The sequence below is a fragment of the Patella vulgata genome, chromosome 4 (assembly GCF_932274485.2).
Source record: "Patella vulgata chromosome 4, xgPatVulg1.2, whole genome shotgun sequence".
In the NCBI taxonomy this organism is placed as follows: Eukaryota; Metazoa; Mollusca; class Gastropoda; family Patellidae; genus Patella; species Patella vulgata.
Window position 1 is genome coordinate 52,467,194 of NC_065882.2, and position 24,493 is coordinate 52,491,686.

At 37.0% G+C, this 24,493-nt stretch overlaps 1 protein-coding gene across 1 annotated transcript in view; it reads right to left on the bottom strand.

The window, feature by feature from the left end:
• Positions 1–11,270: 11,270 nt before the first annotated feature.
• LOC126818775 (neuronal acetylcholine receptor subunit alpha-10) overlaps positions 11,271–24,493 on the bottom strand; it is a 43,488-nt gene continuing 30,265 nt past the window's right edge. The window contains exon 6 of the mRNA XM_050546334.2: positions 11,271–12,234. Coding sequence (XP_050402291.1) covers positions 11,603–12,234 — 632 coding nt within the window. The 3' untranslated portion in view covers positions 11,271–11,602. The remainder of the gene's footprint in view (positions 12,235–24,493) is intronic.

Below are 24,493 nucleotides of genomic sequence, written 5' to 3' on the forward strand. Positions count from 1 at the left end.
ACTTCAATGTCTTGTAGTGTTTACTTTAGTGCTCTCTTTGAAAACACTAACTTCGCTGGAACACATGCGAAGAGGTTCGTAGAGGATTGCATAACATGGTCAAATATCATATTTCTGCATAACTTCTTTATGTTCTTCTTCTTTAATCCCATCTACAATTAGAGAATGGAATCAACTCGATCTTTCTATCAGAAATATACCTACTATATCCTCTTTTAAATCTAAACTCAGCTTGCCTGATAAACTTATACCTTCAATTTATAAATCTGGCAGCAGGAAAATTCAAATTCACCATTCTCGCCTTCGACTCTCTTGCAGATATATTTCTGACTTGCGACTGTGGTCACGCCTTTGGGGACTCTAAACGTTTTATTTTTAATTTTCCCCCATGTATTCTGATGCACAGTCTGGTGCACAAGTTCACAATTTTATCAAAATCCTCAAAATTTATTATTCGGATCTAAAGACCTGAACAATTCTGAAGAATTGTTTTCTGTCTGTAACTTTTTCTGAATGAATGAAATAGTGTATATAGCCATGTAATAATTTGATTATATCTATAACACGTAGACCCAATACTTTCTTTCTTTCATATGTTTTTCAATATATATGTATGTTTGTATTTTCATGGAGAGGGAGTTTACAGGTTTCTGTCTGTTCTTCAATCCAGTTTCTGTGAATAAATATTGTGGATATTGTTCTGCATAGTAAGTTGTCTAGAATACAACCAAAGTATTAATTCCTACTCGTTGACACCTCATCCACTTAATTTACGACAGGGTTTATTTCTTAAAATAAAACGAATCTGATTGTCAGGAAACTGTTTATTAAAGATTTGCAGATAGAAAACTAACAATATATTATTATTATAAGTGACTCAAAGTTTTGTAAGAACCACACTAGATCCGCGAGCATTGTTAAAAGGGGCTAAATCCCTATTCTTTGGCACATAAAAATGGACACAAATTGGTCGCAACGCATATAATAATGAATATATTCTCTTCAAAAAAAGTAGGGGATAATGAAACGGAAATACCTATCCAGGTTGTGATACGATAAATACTTTGAGAGTATTTTCACAGGGGTTATCGCTCCAACAGAACCACTGAGCTGCACGTGCGACACGCAATAGCGCCATACACGTGGGAGGGGTTCATTGTCAAATTTGACACTTCAAGGAAGGGTTGATGAAAACTGCCGCGTGCTAGTTTATCCGTGTTTGCTTTCCTATCGGTTCTTGCATAAGATTTACTGTTTAGCGTATCTTTGCTTTAGTGTGTTACGTTTAATTTGCAATGAGACGTCTTCAATATGATGAACGTCTACGTGCTATTGACATGCTTCAAATGGGTTCTACACAGCTAGCAGTAGCCAACATGCTTAATGTGTCACAGTCTGTGATCAGCAGACTGTGGACCGGTACCAACAAACACACAATGTTGATGATAGACCTCGTTCAGGTCGTCCTAGAGCCACTACACAAGCCCAGGATCGATACATTCGTACACAGGCCCTGCGAAATCGAGGACAAACCGCCAATCAGCTTTCTGTAAAATTGTACCAAGTTACAGGAATTCGAGTTACACGCCAAACGATTAGAACTCGGCTACATGCAGCCCATTTGCATGCGCGACGACCGCATGTTGAGCCTTCATTAACTCGCCAGCACATGGCAGACAGGCTTCAATGGTGTAGACAGCGTAGAAATTGGGGTAATCGTCGATGGGCGCTTGAAATGTTCTCAGATGATAGGCGTGCTCGCGTTTGGGGGTGTGTAAATGAGCGCCATGCTAACGTTAACGTCAGACTCAGACAGCATGACAGATTTGGGCGTGGGTCTGTTATGGTGTTGGGAGGAATCACCATGTCTGGCAGAACGGACTTGCATATTGTTCAAGGAAGGGTCACTGGTGTGTACTAACGTGACCACATCCTGGCACCGATAGTTGTGCACTTTGCTTAACGTACAGGTCGACGTTTCATCTTTCATCACCAGCGTAACCATATTGTCCATATGCCTTGGCCAGCCATAAGTCCTGACCTCTCCCCTATAGAGCATGTCTGGGACATGATCAGGAGACGTGTTCGTCGACATCAACGTCAACCGACAACACTGCAAGAAATAGCCGTGGCACTGCAAGAGTAGTGGGTCAGATTATCCCAAATCATGATTGGACGGTTGATTAGGAGCATGACACAACGAATGGCTAAATGTCTGAGGATTAGTGGAGCAATTACTCATTATTAAGACAAATATCAAAAACGTCCATTTTCACTTTTGACAGTGTGTCTCTTTGCGAGTGAAATGAGGCCGTCAGATAAGCCGCCCATATGAACTGTTTATGTTCATGTGTAGGCAATTGGCCTGTTATTAAACACTGGTTACCTCTTTAAAAAAACAGCAGTGCATTTCAACAGTTCTGTATTGTTTCTGAATATCCCCTACTTTTTTTGAAGAGTATATATAAACTGATTTGCATCCATTCGTTTCCGGTTTTACTTTAATTTCCAATTAAGTTATGTTCGGCGAATCTTTGTCGTCTGGTTATACCAGTCTATACTGCTACTAGTATTCACCGACTCGCTTCATTACAAATGGCCCTCCAAAGCATTCTGAAACGCGATTCTTGTGCCAATGTTAAAATTGTCATTTTGTCTTAAATATTGGATATCTAAAGCCCATCTTTTAAAGGTAAGATAACAACATGAATCTTGATTTTAATTGATCCATAAGTCCTGTTTGCAATGTTGAAGACTGTGGATGATATTGAGTTTAAGACTTGCCTCCTTTAATAGGACCTAATCTTCAGTGTGTTTTCTTTTTACCATATAAGTTTAACCATTAAATTTTTCTGCATCTCAATGTCCATATTAATTTACGAACTGTCAACTGCATGCATACATTGTTGATCATTATTTTTACTTTAACAAACATTTATTACACAATAGAGAAAACTTCGTTATAACGATCTTATACATGCCAATAATAAAATGGTGAAATTGCCAGAAACATGTTATCTCATGTATCTTGGGACACTGTTTGCTACTTTATGGCTCAGTATAATAATTTCTTGTAAATTAATTTACGACATGTAATAGCAGGCCATTGAAACGCACGAAATATAACTGGCTTTAACATGTGTGGCGTTTTTTGCATATGTCGTCAAGAAGTAATACCACCAGTTTCTTTTAAGACACTCATCATTTCTCATTTATAATAAATTCTCCTGTAACTACTTAATGGAGTTCGCTCTGATATTGCTCTTCTTTCACTGATGTCATTCTCTACTTTACTTGATTAGAAGTTTTGGGGCGATCTAATGTCATGAGGACATAGTTTGCCACACAATGTAACATACGCCCACGTCGTCGCCCGCAATGTTATAACAAATCTTCACCTCCCTTCGCCCTGTTAGCATACGCAAGGTTTTGATACAATCCAAAAGAAGGACCAATGGAGATATTTCTGAAATAAAATCTGCTTGCACCGTAAAATGTATGCAGCCACCTTGAATCAATCTCAATTAATATTTCCATACATAATTTTGTCATTTTGTTGACAGCATCATTTATTATTTTGGATATGCTATGTGGAATATGCATATCTATAACATAAGTATAACGGTAATATACGTTTATCAACAATCGTTTCAGTCGGGAGCAATATCCCTCGAAATACTGACTTGGTCGCTATTAGCATGCGTGCACCGATAAATGACTTTACTCGATTTCACCAATCTGAATGTAATATGGTCTGATGCACTAATTTAAATTTAGTTCTTATCCACAGGGGGCAATAAAACATTCTAAAAGTACCTTTTTTCTGATTTCAAATGTCGATTATGTATTGATGGAGTGTGTTGTCAATGATATCAGATAATAAAATCATCTGACAATTCTACAGTCAAGCTGTATGTCTAGTATTAGTAAAACTAGGTATTAGATAAGTCATAAATCCAGCCCCACTATCTAAAAACACCTGCTATATCTCATTTCCTTGATTATGGTACTGTGAGTTAGTAACGAGCTTAGTATAGATTACGTGTTACAAGACCCACTTTAAAGCGATTTAGGAGATATTCAAGATGTTTCATATGATATAACAAAAATGTCTATAATACGCTTACATTTCATGTTGAAGTGTATTGTCGTCAGCACTGTTTATTCGACTTCACGTGCCCGTACATGATATTGACGTTCACATTCTAAGCCTTACTATGATTCTCAACCAGTGTGCCGCGGCACACAGGTGTGCCAAGAGATCTTCCTAAGTGTGCCGTGAAATTTTGAACAGCACACTAAGAAAATACGAAAAGCCACTTGATTCCAACTGAGTATTCACTGGTGTCTACTGGTACGTTCATAGCTGTGTTTTTCTTTATTTAGCTTGAGTCATTCTATGTTTCTATGACTAGTCTGTGTCTACGGTTGTATGCGTTTATGTCATGCCATATTTTAATTTTGCAAAATTCAGATATTTTTCATATATATTTAGCAAGGTGTGCCGCTAATTTTTCAAGTGTTTCAAGGTGTGCCGTTTCCAAACCAGCGGCTGCCAGACAGGATACGCCCACATTTTCGAGAGATGGATAGAAAACAAGCTAAAACGAAAGTGATTTTTCCTACAATCAAGAGCCATAATTCAGGAAATTACAATTCGATATGCGCAAATATCGAAAGGAACCAAGATCTTTGGGTTATAAACTTACATTTCAAGTTTCAACAAAATCGGATAAAAATTGTGACCTCTATAGGGTCCACAACCTTGATATACCATATTTTTACGCTATTTGAGAACGAAGGGCGGCCATTTTGTCTGTCAGTTTTTGGCCGATTTTCACGAAATTCGAACTCAGTCGTCCTTAGGGTGTAACGGTGATATAATAATACGGTTTTTTTAAATCGGATAAAAATTATGACCTCTATAGGGTCCACAAGCTAAAAACGCGATTTTTCGTACAATCAGGGGCCATAATTCAGGAAGTTACTTTCCGATATGCACGAATATCGAAAGGAACCGAGATCTTTGGGTTATAAGCATACATTTCAAGTTTAAACCAAATCGGATAAAAATTGTGACCTCTACAGTGTTCACAAGCCAAAAACGTGATTTTTCGTACAATCAGGGGCCATAATCCATGAAGTTACAGTCCGATACATGCCAATATCGAAAGGAACCGAGATCTTAGGGCGATAAAGCTATATTTCAAGTTTCATTGAAATCGGATAAAAATTGTGACCTGTAGACTGTTCACAAACAATTTGTTCACACTTATAATCTACAGCTTCCCTTATATCCGTGGGTTCTCTAATATATTCCATTCCATTGCCATATATATCAACCTTCCATCTTTTATTATAATTTTAGAAAGTGATTGTATTTGACATCCACAATATTATTAGATTTTAGATATGAGGAAAATAGGTGGGCGCGGGGGTTGGAAGTGGATCGCCGAATGGTTAGCACGTGCGCGCTGTATCATAAGGTCTGTCAGTGAGTCAACAGGCGGGGTTTCGATTCCCCGGTTGTACGTGACAAGGAGTAAGTTCGCTTGTCCAACCTCGTGGGTTTTCTCCTGGTCCTTCGGTTTCCTGCCACTTCTAATTATTGAAATAGAATTGAACCATATGTTAGTCCCGAAATGACCTAGTTTTTGTCGAGTGGATATAAAACCACATCTCTCTCTCTCTCTCTCTCTCTCTTGAGGAAAACAACATGTTAACTATAGTCCACAAGAACAAACGGTCATATAACCAAATAGAAATTGTGCCCTGCGTCGATCATTGATTTTAGCGTTAAACTAGACAAGAATCACTAAAGGTCCAGTGTAATGAATAAGACCGTAAGCTCATTTACTCGAACTTCCAACGACCTGCCCCAATCAGATTTATATAATTTATTAAAGACAATAAGAAGATTTGGTTTTTCTTCGATCATTCCAGTTGCCGTAGAAAGTGTTGACAGGTAAATGTAGGTGTATTAAGAAACCAGCCATTCAAGAGGGTTCTGTGACAGGGGTCAAACCAGTAGACTGACCCCCCCCCCCCCAACCCAGTGATTCCCAAGGTGGGCGTACGTGGGCCCTGAGAAAATTTGAGTGGGACGTAGGTCACACCGGTGGTGGAGTGTAGGCCGATAGGGAGGTACAGGTATCTACATTTGTTTAAATGCCTTAATTATCTGTATCTGTGTGAATGCGCAAGTGAATTTCAACAGGTATATTCTTATCATGAACTTTAAGACTTTTTATTTGAATTATGGATTTTTGTAAATGTTGTGGGGCACTAGAGTTATCATTTACACATGGCACACATCTACTGAAACCTTTCTTTTCTACAGGTAAATTAAGGGAGTTCAACTTCTTTGATTTAAGTCTAAATTGGATTGATCTAATTTATTATTTCGATTAGTGAAGGGTTAAAGTTGTGTTCGTAAAATTAACGGGAAGTCGGTCTATTTACTAATTTTAGTTCAGTTATTTGCCTCTGTATCAAAAGTGGAACACATTTTTATAGTGGCCTTATCTGTAAACGCGCATAATTTCAAAGAAGACAAATTATCAAACGAAAATAATACATTAACACAAAAGTCAGTGGAATCTATAATTTTGATTTTGACCCAGATAAGCACATACAAATCAGTGAAATCAATCATTTTATCTTTGACCCAGATCAGAGAAGTGTAGTTATTTTAAACACATCTGTTATCATTTTCCTATTTTTCACTGTCATAGGCTTGGGTCATTGTGATTGTCGAACTAAAGTAAGCGAACGTAAATGTCTTCAATGTCGTGACAATAAAATCAGATAAATTTGTAAGACCATACTTCTGTGATAAAAATGTTTCCCTTTCAACATTGAAATGTGTTTTGTGGATCTGTGAAAAAAACCTCTCCATTTTAAATCCACCCACAAAGGTTATAATTTATCAATGTCACTTTCATCTCTAAAAAAAAGCTTTAATCGTACTGTACTGCTAAACGTTGACCAACGTCTACTTTTTCCTGTGAAATATATATCGTCTGAGTGTCTGATGTCCCCTGTGATTACTTCATCCAGTTGAATTCTTATTTATCAAGTAGATGACATGCCTGATTACTGCAATTCGGACTGGGCTGTATTCCCCAGAGTGCAATCGACTCACTAATTCACCATCAGCTACATCATGTCTTTCAGGCACCGATAAACGAGAATTTCACGTTGCTATGTCGTTCAGGGGACTTAATGTTCCCGAAACTCAATGGGGATGTCGAGATAGTTGAAGTCGGTCACATGTTGTCCTGAAGTAAACTAATATTAGGTGTTTTACAGAAAATAGCTAAATCGGAAATAAGACATCCGTTTTCATTTTCAGTTTAACGACCTCATAAAACTTGGAATTGTATCTAGAAGATTTAATCTCATTACATTTAAACTATCACAGAAGTCGTTGATGTTTATAAAATCCACACAATCAATAATTTGGTTAGGTTAGTAGATAAATCAGGGAGCAGGGCTACGGGATTGAAATTCTATTTACATTTATCGAACAATTATCATTTCTTGACAATTCGATTCGGTCTTGATGACAACTGGACTGTTATACGGTTATTTTACAAACCTTTTAAATGGTCTTGATAGTTGTATTTTCACCGTTCAATATGAGGGTCATTTTTGTTTGATAAAATGTAAATGCAAATACTTGAACTAAATATCCTGCAAAGAATTTATCTTTAAAGGTTAATGCATAGATAGGATCGAATTCACAACAACCAAATCGGGGGAGCTGTGCAAGGTTTCCATATTATCTGAGCCCTCCAAGATATCGTAAATAGAAACAGTTATGTTTTCAGATGGATATGGATCAAATATTAATAAAATAGTTTTATAAATTGTATTTCAGTATGATAAAAATGCGGCTTGGATAATCGAAAGATTAATATCTCTGTTTCCGGTTTCAGGTTGCTCAAGAATTTTACTTTTAATGCCGCTTTGGTTTTATCAAGAAAGCGATTGAAAGTAGCTTTTATTTTGGGTATGAAATAACTTTTTTTGCAGTATTTTAGCTCCCCGCCCAAAAAAAAAATATAATAATCTGGGGTGGTGGTGAGGGTGGGGTTGGTAATTTGTGAGCGCTTGGAATAACAGTCACATGATTTTTAACTGTTTTACTTATATACTCTCTTGATTTGACTCAGTTGATATCTGATCGTGAAGCTATTAACTTTTTAAAGGTAGTTTCTACACAATAGAACAACCAAGCATTTGAAAATACAGAAAAGCCAATTTATACAAGAGAAATCGATTGGAGACAAATAAGCCTGAGTATTTTGTAAATATGAAGTTTTGAATACTGTTTTTCACATACATATTATTTATACAAATCTTAACTACATTGCTTCATAAAAAAAAACAGAATTGTTAAAAATTGTTGAATTTTCTGAATGTTTGCTTTTTTCTGACTTTTGTTTTCCTTTATGTATGAGTTTGACCTATATATGTAGATAACTGTGCGTGTAAGAAACCATTTTTCATGTTATAATTTGCAAAAGTAACATTTTCGTTATAATTCCTACCTTATTATCGTGACAAAATTACACGATTTTATCGAGTAAATTAGCTGTCACCGTTATATAAATGGTTTGAATCTTTTAAATTATAGATGTCTTGGGGCGATCAAAAAGATACAAATAAGTCCCCCAAAATACTGCAAATCGAAGTCTAATCTCATTGACACAAATTTTCTGAATTATCTCTAAGGTTGTTACACGGAATAGACAAGGTCACAACGTTAGCCAAAATGATTATGCGAAAAAACCCACCCTTCTCACTTAGCTGAGCCAATTTTTCAGTTGATTTCCTCTGACAAGATTTTAAGGAGATCTTCAAGAAATATCTATTTCGACGTAATTGAAATTTTGATATGAACGTTGCCTTAAGATAAATAGTAAAATATCATGTTTTAGTAAAAACACTACTTAAAACTTGATTGCAATAACAAAAAATAAACCACACAACATTATATAAATGTATAATCTTACTAGGCTGTGGAATATTAATACAGCCTAGAAGGGTATAACAATAAGGATATAAATTGGCCTATAAGAAGGTAAACGGCAACCCGTTTTTACCGTTCGGTAAATTTATGACCTCCATCATATGGACATAAAGGCCCACTTCCCAGAATATGCGTATCTTATGGTATGATACGTATGCTTTAGACTCGGTTATCCATAACATCTCGAAATATTTTTTTTCTTTTGCGAAGTTATCTCGACTGTCCTTGGATTTAAAGCTGCCGTGTTCGAGGTTGGCCTATGTTTCGCCAGGGTTAGGGTCTTGTAAACTGACTTTATAACAAAAGCCCCGTTTATGTCCCCATGATAGACGTCATAAACTTACCTCCTTTCGTTATAATTATGCCCTTCTAGGCGGTAATAATACTGGATCTGGGAGGCCTGTAAAATATTGTTTCATTGGACATTCTGGTATTTCGCGGATAATTCACTTGTCACAGTATTTCCTTCTTTTCATTATCTGTTTCGGGGGTTGGATGGCTGAATGGTTAGCACGTGCGCGCTGTTTCATAAAGTCTGTCATGGAGTCAACTGGCGTGGTTTCGATCTCCGGTTGTACGTGACAAGGAATAGGGTCGCCTATCCAACCTCGTGGGTTTTCTTCGGGCCCTCCGGTTTCCTCCCACTGTTAAAGACCCCCTCGCGCAAGCGAATTATCTAAATAAAATTGAACCATATGTTAGTCACGAAATGATCTAGTTTGTGTGGAGTGGACGTTAAACCCCATTTCTCTCTCTCTCTCTCTCTCTCTCTCTCTCTCTCTCTCTCATAAAGTCTGTCATGGAGTCAACTGGCGTGGTTTCGATCTCCGGTTGTACGTGACAAGGAATAGGGTCGCCTATCCAACCTCGTGGGTTTTCTTCGGGCCCTCCGGTTTCCTCCCACTGCTAAAGACCCCCTCGCGCAAGCGAATTATGGAAATAAAATTGAACCATATGTTAGTCACGAAATGACCTAGTTTGTGTGGAGTGGACGTTAAACCCCATTTCTCTCTCTCTCTCTCACTCTTCTCTCTCTCTCTCTCATTATCTGTTTCCATGAAAAATAATTATAATTCACCAAGTTTTAAAGGGGCATTATGGAAGAATAGATAAAGCGCTGACAATAATAGTTAAAAAACTAGATAATGTAAAGGGAATATGCTGAAAATTTCAGGCAAATTGCTCCACTCTGAACCGAGATATTATCGATTTAATTGTAAGCCCGGCCTCGATCATCATTACTAAAGTCGGTACGATAAAAATCTTAGTCTCGATTATCCATTTTGGAATTAATCATCAATGAGCATTGAGCAACAGATCAGTTTCAAATCCAGTGAAAATCCAACACATAAGATGGCATCGAGAGTTGATTACGGACTTTTCATTTAATAAATGTCTAATTAATAGTTTATAAAACTATTCTCTTAACATTAACAGAAATTGATGAAACCAGAAAATGATTTTTCTATAAATACCATATTTGCCAAAACACGGCCACATGTACCGTCCAATAAAAATGTGTCGTTTTTCTTAAAAGTATGGTATTATATCATAAGCAATTCCAAAAAGTCCATGATTATCTCTATTTTTAGTTTTCAAAAAAGTCAACGTATTATGTAATATATTTTAATGTATATTTGGTCTTTCCCACAGCTATCGAGAATATAATTAGAATAATAATCATAAGCATCTTGAGATTCACACACAGTGAGCATTTTACACTGTACGGGTGCATCCTTCAATGATAAAATACCTTACAAAAAGTCAAAAGAACCTCCGATGATAGTAAACAAAAATTTGAATTTTTTTTATAAAATGACCCTATTCGACTGTGGTGAGAATAACAACCGAACTGTGAAATTCGCATTGTTAAGATAACTGTATTATAATTTGTCAAAATATACACCTACTATTGATCGTACATCCGATACCACTTCTCTCACAGCTTACAAACGTTTGTACTTTTGGTTAACACCCAGTAAGTTTGGTTTCTGCATGATTTAAGCTACCATTTTATTTTGCTGTATGTAGTTCGGGATGTCGTGCACCTGATATACGTCCCATTTAAGGAATTCATATGGCTTACCCCAGTGAAGTCATAAGAAAATCAGCCGTTTTGACATGTAGAAATTGTGAACAGTTGAATAATAACATAAAATATTTATTCGAGAAGTTTAATTTAAAATCAGAATCTTTAAAACAAAGAAAAAAAAACAACAGTTATATACATTTTGATCCTGAATTAAACTTGTAAGTAGAATGTAAAACACGGGGAAATAGAACATCAAATAAAGAGGGGGAATATATGATATTTATATGTATAATAACAATTATATAAGTAATATGTTTACATGCGTTATATATACGTCACATATATACATCTACATACGTTCACGATTTCGTTGCACAATATAATATCTATATATCTCAACACACTCGGAATTATTTTGAACAAAAACACCAAACACACACGTTGTAACAACTTATAGGGATAAAGCACCGAGGCTGGATGAACGGCATTCATTTTTTTATTTTTTTTTTTAATTTTTTTTTTGGTTATGGAAATTAATAATAATCTTTCTGGGTAGACGGGGCTATAACCAATATAGCCAAAGTTGAAATGACCGTCCCACCAAGAAATATGAAAAATAAAATCCGATCAATTGTTTGTGCTAATCTTCTCCACTCCTGCATTACTTCATATTCATTCTCCTCGCGGTCATGTTTGTCTAATAATCTTGTCAAAGATAAAATTATATCTTCATACGATTTGGCATTTCTGCCACCACGAAAACTTGATTGTTTATGAAATCCCTGCTCTGAGTTATGAGAATTATAGCCACACTCCCTCCGGTCGTGACATGTGTGATGTACATGTGTATCGTTGGGCATGGAATCAGTGACGCCATTTTCTAATAAGATTTGATCCTGTAAGTCTTGCGCTATGTTTTCCAGCGTTAATTTTAATGAAATATTCCTCATAAAATTGCTTTCGTTCACAGATCTGTGATTGGAAAAGAACCGGTCCTGTGCCTGACGAGCTGCCGATGGCATTGAGCCGTGGGTACCCAGGAACAATCGTCTTAGCCAGTAAGGTACAGATCGCTTATCTGGTCCACGATGATGTAAGTTGAGAACGAACACAGTCATGATGACCGAAACGGACGTCAGAAACATTACAATGGTCAAATATATACCTGAAAAAAAAAAAAAAAATACATCCTTTAATAAAGCAATTTGATATAAATAACGACGTCTTCATCCCATTAGTACGACGTCAACTTTCACCAAGTATCTAGCAGCCTACAAGATTAAACATATACAGACTATCAACTCGATATCCCATCTCATCCATTGTCTGAAAACTACAATCGAGAAAAGGAAACACTATGGATGATGTTTAAAAAAACTATACTTTTTGTAAGATGAAATATTAATGCCTTTTTTTAAATATAAATTTATTAATGACATAATACGAATACTGGATTCATTTGACATAATGGAATTTATTGGAGTATTAACTTAAGCAATTCTCAAATCCAGAACTGGGATTTGAATAACTCTTTCAAGTCCTTTCATTTCACAACCTGATACTGAAGTCTGATTGGGAATTCAAATATCTCCAACCAATGACAATACGACGAACTGGATAGTGCAAAGCAAATCTTGTACATTTAGATGAGGGTTTTCAAATATTCTCCAAAAACTTTACAAGACAAAATTATTCTCATTTTCTTAAAAACACACCCTTCCCCTAAACACGCGCATCAAATCACAATGTTAGGGAACCAATCATTAAACTGATTCTAATGATGTATGAAATGTACAGAAATTGAAGCTAAATGTATATATTGCAAATTGATTTATTGGTAGTTGTAGAAATGATGACATGTATCGTGTTTCATTAGAGAGAATCCATTTCTTTTAGAAAATTGACTTCGATAGATTCGCCATGGTCTATAACGTTTATTGTCAAACAGTAAGATATACTCAGACAAAGACTGTTTCGAGCAAGGAATTGGGTTAACGTCCTGCTGTTCTGCTCCGGCTGGCCTAAACAGCCATACGCCATACAGTGTACTATGGGGGAAAAGTTTCGCCCAGACAGCCTACTCTTATTTCGAATTTCAACTGTCATGGGTTCGTGTAGGTGCACGCCAATGTGTACACGGGGCCTCGGTTTGTCGTTCCATCCGAACGACCATGCGTTGTCCATTGCTAGGCCCTCCGTTCGGCACCAATGACAATGGGGAAACACGACTGAAAATCTCGAAAACCGAAAACTTTCTCGTCCAACACCGAGATCAAACACAGGATCTCCAAGTTAACGAGCCAACATCTTATCCACAGAGCCACAATGGCACACTTCGAATAAAGACCTATATCCGAATATATGACATTTGATAATGATCACAATAATATGATATTTTATTGATATTAAATTGATTTTTGCATTCCACTCTTTTGATATAGCGAACATATCAAGATATCAATATCAGGACATTGACTACGCTCAAATGACATGCACTTAATGGAATGCACAATGTTTGACAAACAGTTTTGTAGAGTTTTCGACATGTAAATGTTTACTACATCTACGAGGTTTTGGACGTACTTTTGACAAGTATAGCAAAGTAGAACATCTTTTAAAATTGACAGACCAAAAAGTAGATTCGGCTGTAATTCCCGGCTTTCACCTGGGCTACGAATGCCACGAATCGCCCGGAATCCAAACTTTTTCCGATTCGTAGGCGGTTCTTGAAGTTCTTAATTGACAGACCAAAAAGTAGATTCGGCTGTAATGCCCGGATTTCACCTGGGACTACGAATGCCACGAATCTCCCAGAATCCAAACTTTTTTCCGATTCGTAGACGGTTCTTGAAGTTCGTAAGTGATGTTTGAAACAAAACCTTTCGTAACCTGCCACGAATCCAAACTTTTTCTGATTCGTAGATAAATCGTTAACCATTCTTGAAGTTCGTGAGTGATTCTTATGGTTCTTACACATTCGTGTTGTTCGTAACCGTTCGTAGTTCGATCACGTAAAGCAAGGCTGACACTTGCTCGATTCCGTGGCACGCATTGGCACGACTCGAGTCGTGCCAGTGCGCAAACTAGTCGTAAACTGGCGTGAAGTGTGCGTAAACCCGTCGTGACTGCATGCCATGTCGGGACGAGAATTTTGAAATGTTCAAAATTTTGGTCACGACACAATTTAGCGACCGGGTCGTGAACTATGCGCAAACTGTTCGTGAACTCGTCGGGACGATGCGGAAGGATGCGTGCCAGTGCGTGGAGTTCAGTCAGTAAACTATCATACTGTCCAAACTCTTGCCTTCTGGTCAACCATTCCCTGACCCACACTTTCCTTTGTGTCTTTCTTCGAGGTGGGGTTGCCTTTTCTTACTCTTCTGCCTCTTCCAGCCTTTTCTGCTGCTCTTGAACAATGGCTAGAGCAGCTGCCAAGTATAGGCATCTTCTCCTCCCTGCAATGATTGTGTCTCTGACATTCAGCACGTCTCTTCCACAGCCAATCCAAAAATGACCAGGGGTTAGGGAGGCCCCCTTTTATATGGCGTGCCCAAGTCGGCACGACACCGTCCGAATTGCGCAAACTCGTCGTGCCAATGCGGGAAGTGCGTAAACAATGCGCAAACTATGCGCAAACTATGCGTGAACTCGTTGTGTCAGTTCGTGTCAATGTGGACACTGATGGGCACGCATTCGTGAACTCGTCTTGAACTCGTCGCGAACTATGCGTGAACTAGTCGTGAACAGTGCGGGAGCCTCCCAGTTCGTGCCCCAAAATGGCACGACTTGCCACGACAAAATCGTGACTAAAAGTCGTGCAAGTGTCAGCCTGGCTTTAGTGTTTGTTTTGGAATTCGTGGATGTATCGTAAATCGCCCGTAACAGTTTCCTATTCGATTTATTGACAAATAGTGCCAAATATCGTAAAATGTTCGTAACCGTAACTTTATCGGCATCATTCGTGCTGAGCGTAGTGTATTCATAACCGAATTCGGAATATCTGTAACTCATTCATATCTGAATCGCTTCAGCTCGTATAGATAAATCTTTAATTTCGTACAACCCTATCTTGACATATGACATGCATTCGTAGACCAAGTGAAAGCGGGGAATAAGGTTGATTGCAAATAGGTCGAGAGCGAACCGTCCGTGTGAATAAAAACAAAAGGTTTTATATACTACACGGTTCCATTTTCAGCCTATGCTTGAACGGTCTCTCATTCATGGCTCACACTAGGTGGGTGCGGACGTAAATCTTCTAATAAACTAAGACTAAAGATTACTGGGGATAGGAATAACCCCCATCCTCGAAAATGTTTAATATATTTGATTTAAATCAATCTCATAACACATAAATATTAGCCATCTAATAAACCAAGTTTTTGATAGTTTTGTGCATACATAATAACATTATATTTTTTTACTGCTGTAAGAATGTTTACGACTGTTTTACAACCAAGTGCAATGACTGAAGGGTGGTTTGTTGATTTCTTTTACAGTTTTCGTTATTTTAAGACATAAAGACGGCTCTATAGTCGCGGTCATGAATATCCTAACGCCTACCCAAGGATACACAATAAGCATAGTAAGACATAAAGTGGATGTAAAGTAGTGGTCATGAATATTCTAACGCCTACTCAAGGATACACAATAAACATGGCATTTCCCCTGATAGGGTTGCAAAGTCTTATTCAAATTTATTTTAGCAATTCATAACATCTTTGTGTAAATATGTATTCCTGACTTCATATTCGTACCCGTAGATGACGTGTAAGTACCGAGGAATCCTGGGGTTTTAAGGTTTGTGGTGTTTATGGGGTGTAAATTGAATGATATGGGATTTAACGTTCTATTTTTTTCTGCACCGACTGGGATAACGAAGATGGACGTAGGTCATATAGTGTGCTACGAGGTAATTTTTTTTCCAGATTCTGTTACGTGGGACCCCGGATTTTGTTCACATCCGAATGACTAGACATCGTTCTTGTCACGTCCTCCATCCCGCATTTATAGGCTGGTCTTTTTGGGCATAATGTATATATGAGATTATGTAGGCCATATTTTACACGGGTTATTAAAAGAAACATCAACAATGAGATCGAGAGTTCGTACATTTTAGCGGAATGTCAGTCGAGTGTTCAGTCGCCTACGCAAAAATTGTTTATAAATAACATCACGCAAGGCGATACTCGGTGTTCTAATATTTCAAACAGTCAATGATGGTGTAGCCATTATGGCTGCAGATTGGCGTGTGAATTATAATTATATCAATCTTACGGATACCAAATTGACCGGAAGTTCTCCAGCTGTAGAGTCTCGGAAGAATATGAATTAACTGCCCAGGCTATGGTCACTTTAAACCATCAACATGATGACAGTTCGTGTACCACCATGCTGGCCAGCTTACAAAACCCACGGACATTACGTCGTCTGGTATATGCACATGTCGTTTAGCGTCCATCACTTTTGACCCACATGTTTTGAGTTCTAGGGCAACTTCGCACAAACGGTGATTACATTTATTTTTCCAATATGCCGTAAGATTAGTGTCATTTTCTCATAGAAACCATTTCTACAGTGGGTTGAATCGGCATTCATGTTATTACACGAGGTCGTTACATCCGATTACTAATGGTCGACGACTTCCGCCTGCCCACCAGTACTTGAAACTCTAACATCTGTCCCACCTTCGACAGAGCGTTTGCTTTTCAACGCTTGTCTTCGCAAGCCAGGAAGGAGCATCAGTTGGTTTGTGTAATAATACCATTAAAATATACTGAAATTTTGTTAGAGATGACAAACCGCAGATAGCGTTACGTTGGCTACCGATTCACATCATATCGCAAGTATCAATAGATACCACAACATGCTCCTTCCTTCTCGCGAAGATATTGCAAGCGAACGAGGATTGCTTTAGAAATTGAATGAAATGATATTGGGTTTAACGTCCTGTTTTTCTACCCCAGGGCTGTTTATGACCAGACACCTTATATACAGGTCAGCTGTATATTCAAGTTCAATTACTAAATGCCACTGAAACAATTTATCAGACACCTTATCTCACCAGTAGGAGACACGTTTAGAAGATATTTAATCGAGAGGACGCAATAAATGGAACTATGACTGAAAATGAACATAGAAATATCACAAAAATATGTGAAAACATGCTGATTGATTAATGCATTATATCTACTCATATCAATTCGGGGTAACCGTAAATTGGGCTAACTTCAATCAAGTAAAAATGATAAAATTTACTATGTCAATAATCAAGATGATATTACCAATTTTATATGATGCCAGTCTGATAACTGTAATACGTTAACTGTTTACTTTGATAAAACCAATGATTGAACAGACATTAAAATATTGGCATATTAAAGATGTATATATGATGGCCGTCTGGAAACTCAACTTGTGTGTAAACCCGTCCCGACAGTCTTGACTTGGGTTATTTTGAAGAGTTCCCAATTGAGACTACTTTAAGCCAAGAACGCGTTGTTGAACGACAATTTGACAGACTAGCGGATCTCGATCAACAAAACGTTATATCAATTAGATAAACATCAGTTCCGGTTTGTCTGTCCTGTATGTCAAATTATGTTATCATGCAATCATAATGAGGTGTTTAGAAAAAGATATCCCGGGGGTTTGGCCATACTTTAAATTGAAAATATATCCGTAAAAAAAGTTTAGTTTAATGACAAAATACTAAATAACCCATGTGAGCACCAAAACCGTCAATCTAATCCGTTTATTTGGTTGACAACTTCATTAAAAGCTCGTTCTGGATCTGTGTCAACAGCATAAATGAAAGGATTTGAAATGGGACTTAACGTCCTACTGATGTCGGAGGAACATCGTACAGTTGACCGCGATTAAATTGACAACCAAATGTCTGCTTAACATGAGATCTATCAAAGACTTTTGGGGGGTTTTATTGGTAAATTAAAGGAGCTAAGTCTCTAAATCAATATTATCAAAAATCTTCAACATTGAATACACGATTTATTTGTCAAATTAAATCAACATTCATGTTGTGATCTTACCGGAAAAAGATGGACTTTTGATATCCAATATTTAAGACAAAATAAACATTTTACCATTGGTACACGAATCGTGTACCATAATGCGCTTCAGCCCCAGATGTATCAAGAAACTCGACGGACGAGGCTAGACACATTGCACCAAATCAAACGGCGTATGTAGACTGGAATAACCAGACGCTAGAAATTTGCACTCGCTTGAGACTGCTGGCTTATTTCGTCAAACATAACTGATTTGAAATTGGAGTAAAAACGGAAACCATTGAATGTAAATCAGTTTATATACATTCACATTACAGTATTATATGCGTTGCGACCCACTTTTGTCAATTTCTAGGTCCCACATGTTAGCGATTTAGCTCCTTTAATCACAGCCTGTGTTTGACAGAATACGAACCATACAGAAATGTCTTTGGACGAAGATGAAGTGGAGTAAAAAATAATGGAACGAAAGTTGATATATTTTAAATAGACTCTTGGTTCCTTTTAAAGGGATATTCTTAAAACCATTAGTTTTCAACCCTTTTATATTTGGAGATCGGTAAAAATAGGAGACATGTCTTCCGGGACTGGTAAGGCCGAAATGAACCAACGGCTGCCAGGCAAGATACGCCCACATTTTTCAAGAGATGGATAGAGAACAAGCTAAAATCCCTCGATTTTTCGTACAATCAGGGGCCATAATCCAAGAAGTTACGATCCGATATGCGCAAATATCGACAGGTACCAAGATCTTTGGGTTATAGACATGCATTTCAAGTTTCACCAAAATCAGATGAAAATTGAGACCTCTAGAGTGTCCACAAACTAAAAAGTAATTTTTCGTACAAACAGGGGCCATAATCCACGCGGTTTTGATCCGATACATGCCAATATTGAAAGGAACCGAGCTCTTTTGAAGATAAACCTATATGTCAAGTTTCGTCAAAATTGGATAATAATTGTGACCTGGGGCGACGACAATATACGTCCACATGAAAATGTGGGCGTATAAAAACATTATTTATATAGTACTTTGTGCATTAGTTTTTAAATGTAATACTATAGCTAGGACGGTTTATGCGTGTATACAGTTTAGACTGCAATATTATACGTGGAAAAACTGCTCAGAGACTTAAACGTAGATTTCTTACAGGAGTTAAATGGCTGTAATGTAAACTGTAAATTCCCTTAAAAACATTGTGTGACCACATTATCAATACCATCCTATCCCGAACAAACCAGCATATTATACGCTAGTTTACCTTAAATTTGAAACTGATATATTAACAATCATGTGTTCTCTAATCACACAATTACCATCTCATTTATTTTGTTGTTTTGCATTGCAAAATATCAGCACTGTTGAGTGAGTTAATACATTAAACTTTATTCCAGACATGATGTGAAAAAAAAATAATTTTTTTTTTAGATATTTTAATACAAGGATTTTAATTGGATGGATTTTTAAAAAAAATTGGAATTAGAATTCATTAGAAGAATTTTATATATTATCTAAAATTTCTAGGGTAAATTAAGAAAATTGTATTTTAAAAGTTGCAAATAATTATTGGAAACAGTGTTGTTAATTTTCTAGAAAGCAAATAAAAAACTGACATTTTGAAAAGTTTTTCGATGATTATCAATATCTTTGAAAGTCAGAAATGGTTAATGTTTTTCGATGATTATCAATATATTTGAAAGTCAGAAACGGTTATTGCAAGTTCAAATCTAGTCTAAATACATTTCATCTTTCATGAATTGGTTTTGTTGGATATTCAAACAATTTTATTGATGGTATTTTTCGAGAAAATAAAAACCATTTAAAACCGGAAGTGACGCACCTTATTAAAAGAATAAACAAATTAATTTTACAGATATAAAATATCAAAAAAAAAAAAAAAAAAAAAAATCTGATTATTGATTTCCAACAGACTAACGACGCCCATTAAATGTTGTTCTGAATTGTTATCAAATAGCAAATAACATTAGAATAAGGCTTATCTTTACATCCTTACCGTTAGCGTAAAGCACCGATTAACTGGGTTCAGACAGCTTGAGTCGTAGAACCCAGTGGCAGTTTCACCAAGGTTCATTGAAATTAGACACATAATCAAAGCCCCCACCAGTCTGTATTTTTCACTTAGAAAATTATATGTGACATTTTCTATGGCAAACACGCATGGGTAGATATTTTGACCTTAATCCACAAATTATTTCGTGAGCAATAGAAATGTGATCAAGTGGAAAAGGAATGCCCATGGATATCGTGACTGGTGAATCGTGTATGCCGTATGCAATAAGGTAAATGAATGCATTAACCCATATGTGTAGGTAAGTACCAACCATATACTAAAGTAAATAGCATTTTACCTGTTGTTGGTCAATAAAGGCCTAAATACAGATTAATGAATGATTAATGATATAGCTTCAAACCATCATTCCACAGTAGGAAGTATGCTTACTCTTTCTAGAGGTATACCACTTTATTTTTTTGGGCAAAACGAAAAGAATCTCTGCGTTGGATGTTTTCTTGGGCCATTTATTATGCTGAACACGATTATGGAGAAAATTTTGGTCTCGGGCTTACTTTTACATCTTCGAATTCAATTTATTCAAAATGGTTGTCATTATGGTGAGTTTTCCTCGAAATTAGTCTGATATCGCACAAAACTATGTTTCTAATATATCTTTTTACACGTTTTAAAGGTCCCAAAAGCCATTTCCAATTTTTCTAGACATCTGGGTGGTGTGATTCATGTACTATTGGTGTATTTTAACATATTTAATCGATTTGTTTCATGTATTCTGATAGCAAAAGCATAGCTTATTGCTATTTAACACTTTGTAAACTCGAAAACTAAGTCATCATGGACATAAAACTGTGCAGTACAGATCGGTCTATCAATCGAAATCGAAACTACCTAATGGACTTTATCTGATGAGCAGAATGCTGTTTTTATTAAAGGTGGTAGAAAAGGGTACAGATTCTAGAAAATTAACAAATGAAATAGCTAGTGAAATAGTAGCACATGAAGTTTGTATGGACTGGATATGAAAAAATGTTTATCCGAAAACGGAACGTACAGTGGCAAAGCAAATACTAAAGGACTTCAAAACTTTGCAAGATATGAGTAATTATGAAAATAAATATAAACAACTCTCCCAAGAATGGAAAGATAAAGCAAATAGTTTCAATGTGTCTATGCCAAAGAGGGCTTACGATGTATGTTCAACTGATTCAAAATATAGACAAAGTCTTGAGGAAGCGTATGGCGTAAAGATGACCAAGAAAGATGTAGACTTCTATACCGATAATTTCAAAGGCCAGTATATAGCTACATGTCTAGCTACCGTGCCTGTTGTAAATGGAAGAAAATGAAACAGAGGCAAGAAAGCGGAAAGCTCTCTGAAGAAGAGAAAAAGCAGAAAGCAGAGAAAAAGCAGACAGAGGCAACAGCTGCCAGAAAATTACAATATGAAGAAGCGCTCAAGCCGGATGAAGCTGTAGAATTTAGGTTAAATCCGGAACTTTCGAAAGCACCTCCCACATCGCGTATAATTTGAGAGCTTCAGAATCTAGTGACTAGTGAATCGGTTATCCATTTCCCAAATATCAAAATCAGATCGGGAATTAAAACATTTAATGACTGTATGATTTGCTGCATTGTTTAGTGTCTAAGTGATTACAAAGTAAGCAACAGAGATTTAGCTGGAATTATGGTCAGCACTGCAAATGTGATATTCGAGAAATGCAAGTGATATCCGAAGAAAGAGATGGTGGTACCCAATCTCCTCCTCATAAAAGACGAAAGTCATTTGGTGGCGAAACCTTAGATTATGTCTACCCTAGCCGTCGAACTGTGGAATCGTGGATTACTGGATAGGTATCTTGAAGATACACCACTTTTGAACCTGAGATATGTAGGTCAATATTTATTGTAGCACAAATTAGAGATTTCCTCGATTCTGATTGGTCGAAAAGTGTGGTCGAATGGACAATAAATCGCCTCTAAATTATCAAGGCGAATTACTGCGTATAAATATTACAGTGTACATTTTTTCATTTTTGTGCTCAATGATCTTCCTCAACTCAAATCTTTATTGGCAAATATCTTCAAGAAATTCTGCACACATGACTATCACACCATTTTCAAACATCATCTGTTATGAAATCACATCTCTAAAATACATAAAACAATAGAAAATCAGTCATAAATTAATTTGTTTTCTTTTTTGGTAGGCTAGCTTCACTCACCAATTTTTACTTAATCAGATTGAATTTGTTTTAAATCATGCGTTGACCAAATTCTGTCTAGCATGATCTGCCTAATAATAAGTCATTAGTCACAAGAAATCGCTTGAAAATATAATGAGGGAGTCGAAAATAGCAGCTGAACTAGGCCTAATAAACATGAATTCTATGCCAAAATTGACAAACAACACGTCAGAACGGTATACATAGCAACCGATAGAACCCTAGATATCACATTGTTTTTTAGGGTATTTTTGATCATGTAAGCACGAACTGCAATTGTCTAAACAAGAACTAACTACAGAATTGTGATAACGATCTGCAAATAAAGTAATAAAGGCTAAAAACTCACCCAATGTTACACGAAATCTTCGAAGTGAAGTCATCCTTGTTGCCAAGAGTAACTCCTCTTTAGTCTCGGTTAGCAAGTCGGAAATATTTCAATTACGCTCGCACCGCGGCCGGCCCAATATACCACAATAAGACTATTTTTCTATTCTTTTAAAAATATTTAAACGTTAGAAAATATCTTTTTGCCGATATTCCAATAACATTTCTTTCATAATGTATTTAACAGCGATTTGAGACTCGAGCATTTTAAATTTGCAGGAAAGCGAGGACGGCATAAATCTATTGAGAATATGTTTTATAAAATGAACGCTAGCTCGTGGCCAAATAACGACCTTTTAAAATCGGTGTAAAAATGTTTTCTAAGTAGTTCCGAAGAAAATCCTAAAATATTTGAGCTGTCGCGTTTCGTGTTCTAATGATTCAAGCATGGTTAAATGGACAATAAACCTCCTCGAAATACGTAACAGGAAGTGTTTATCTCCTAATTAGATAAGGAAGGTAAAGTCGTGATAGTAGGGCTTGATGATACGACCAAAGCAGCTGGGAGAAAATGTTACAATGTCAAAACAGACCACATAACTATTACATCAGAGACAGAACGCAAAACTCTGACTACGGGATATGTAGAAAATGTGAGCCATGCAGGAGCTGAAGGTGCCGCAGCATACAAATATAAGTTGCAAACTCTAGAACTTTTGACTAACTCTACGTGTGATAAGATTCTCGAGGCTTTCGACATTTGGATGACAGACCGAGCCGGGGACTGTGGCACGCTAGTTGAGGCATTTGGCATAGCTGATGAAAAGATCCTCAAGTGTTCGGCGCATCTAATCCTGGCGGTAGATCATGTATGATTGTGACAATGTCTTCCGCAATGTTGAACAGAAGATCGATATTAAGCAGTTACTCAAGTTATCAGCTGGACACAAGGTTTTTAAGTCACCGGGATCAAGCGTTCACACCCTTTGACAAATCGCCACCTCGAAACTGCTGTCACTAAGCCATGCGGCCAATACTTTATCACTCTACACGGAATATACCTCTTGGATGGACGACTAAGGAATTAATCGAGCAGGTTTTAAAGGATTTAAATCATACATGTTGGGGAGAATAGCAGAAATCGCTAAACAGTTTCTGAGTATGCACGAACACATAGTGAAGTTCTATGAGATGGTGGTGGACGTCAATACGAACAAACTCGTTTTGGCTGTTTCAACCTATATGCAATCTGATTGGTTCCTCACGTGCTCAAAGATATATAAAGAAACCGGCAATCTTGTGATTTTCAAATTTATGGTTAGAATTGGGAAGGTATCCGTCAGTTCTTTGTTAGTAAGCTACCCGAACTCGAAAAACTGAGAGATGATGCAGCAAAGTTAGACGGCAAGAAAAAACTCTTGTGATCGATAAAACTATAGATTCCTTGCAACGTCAGTTATCCGCAACTAGTTTCTTCAATGCCGTTCCAGGGTGCTCATCAGCTAGTGGCATTCAGTCTGACATGGAGAAACTTCAGAAGGCACCTATTACAAAAATTGCCTGCAAAGGTGAGTTCGATAAGCTTGATAAAAGGTTTAAGGTAACTGGCGGTTCAACGTCTGTCGAAACTCTACCTCACAAGAATATTGTCGCCACAAATAAACTGTTGGTTAAAACATCTTTTGAGGATTGCACAAAGTTCGAGGGACGAAAGGACTGGAGATTGGCAAGAACACCAGAGGAAACAAAGGCTGCTAGAGAGTTACAGAAGGAATTTCTGAATAACATAAAATATGCTGCTCATCTTTCTCTTT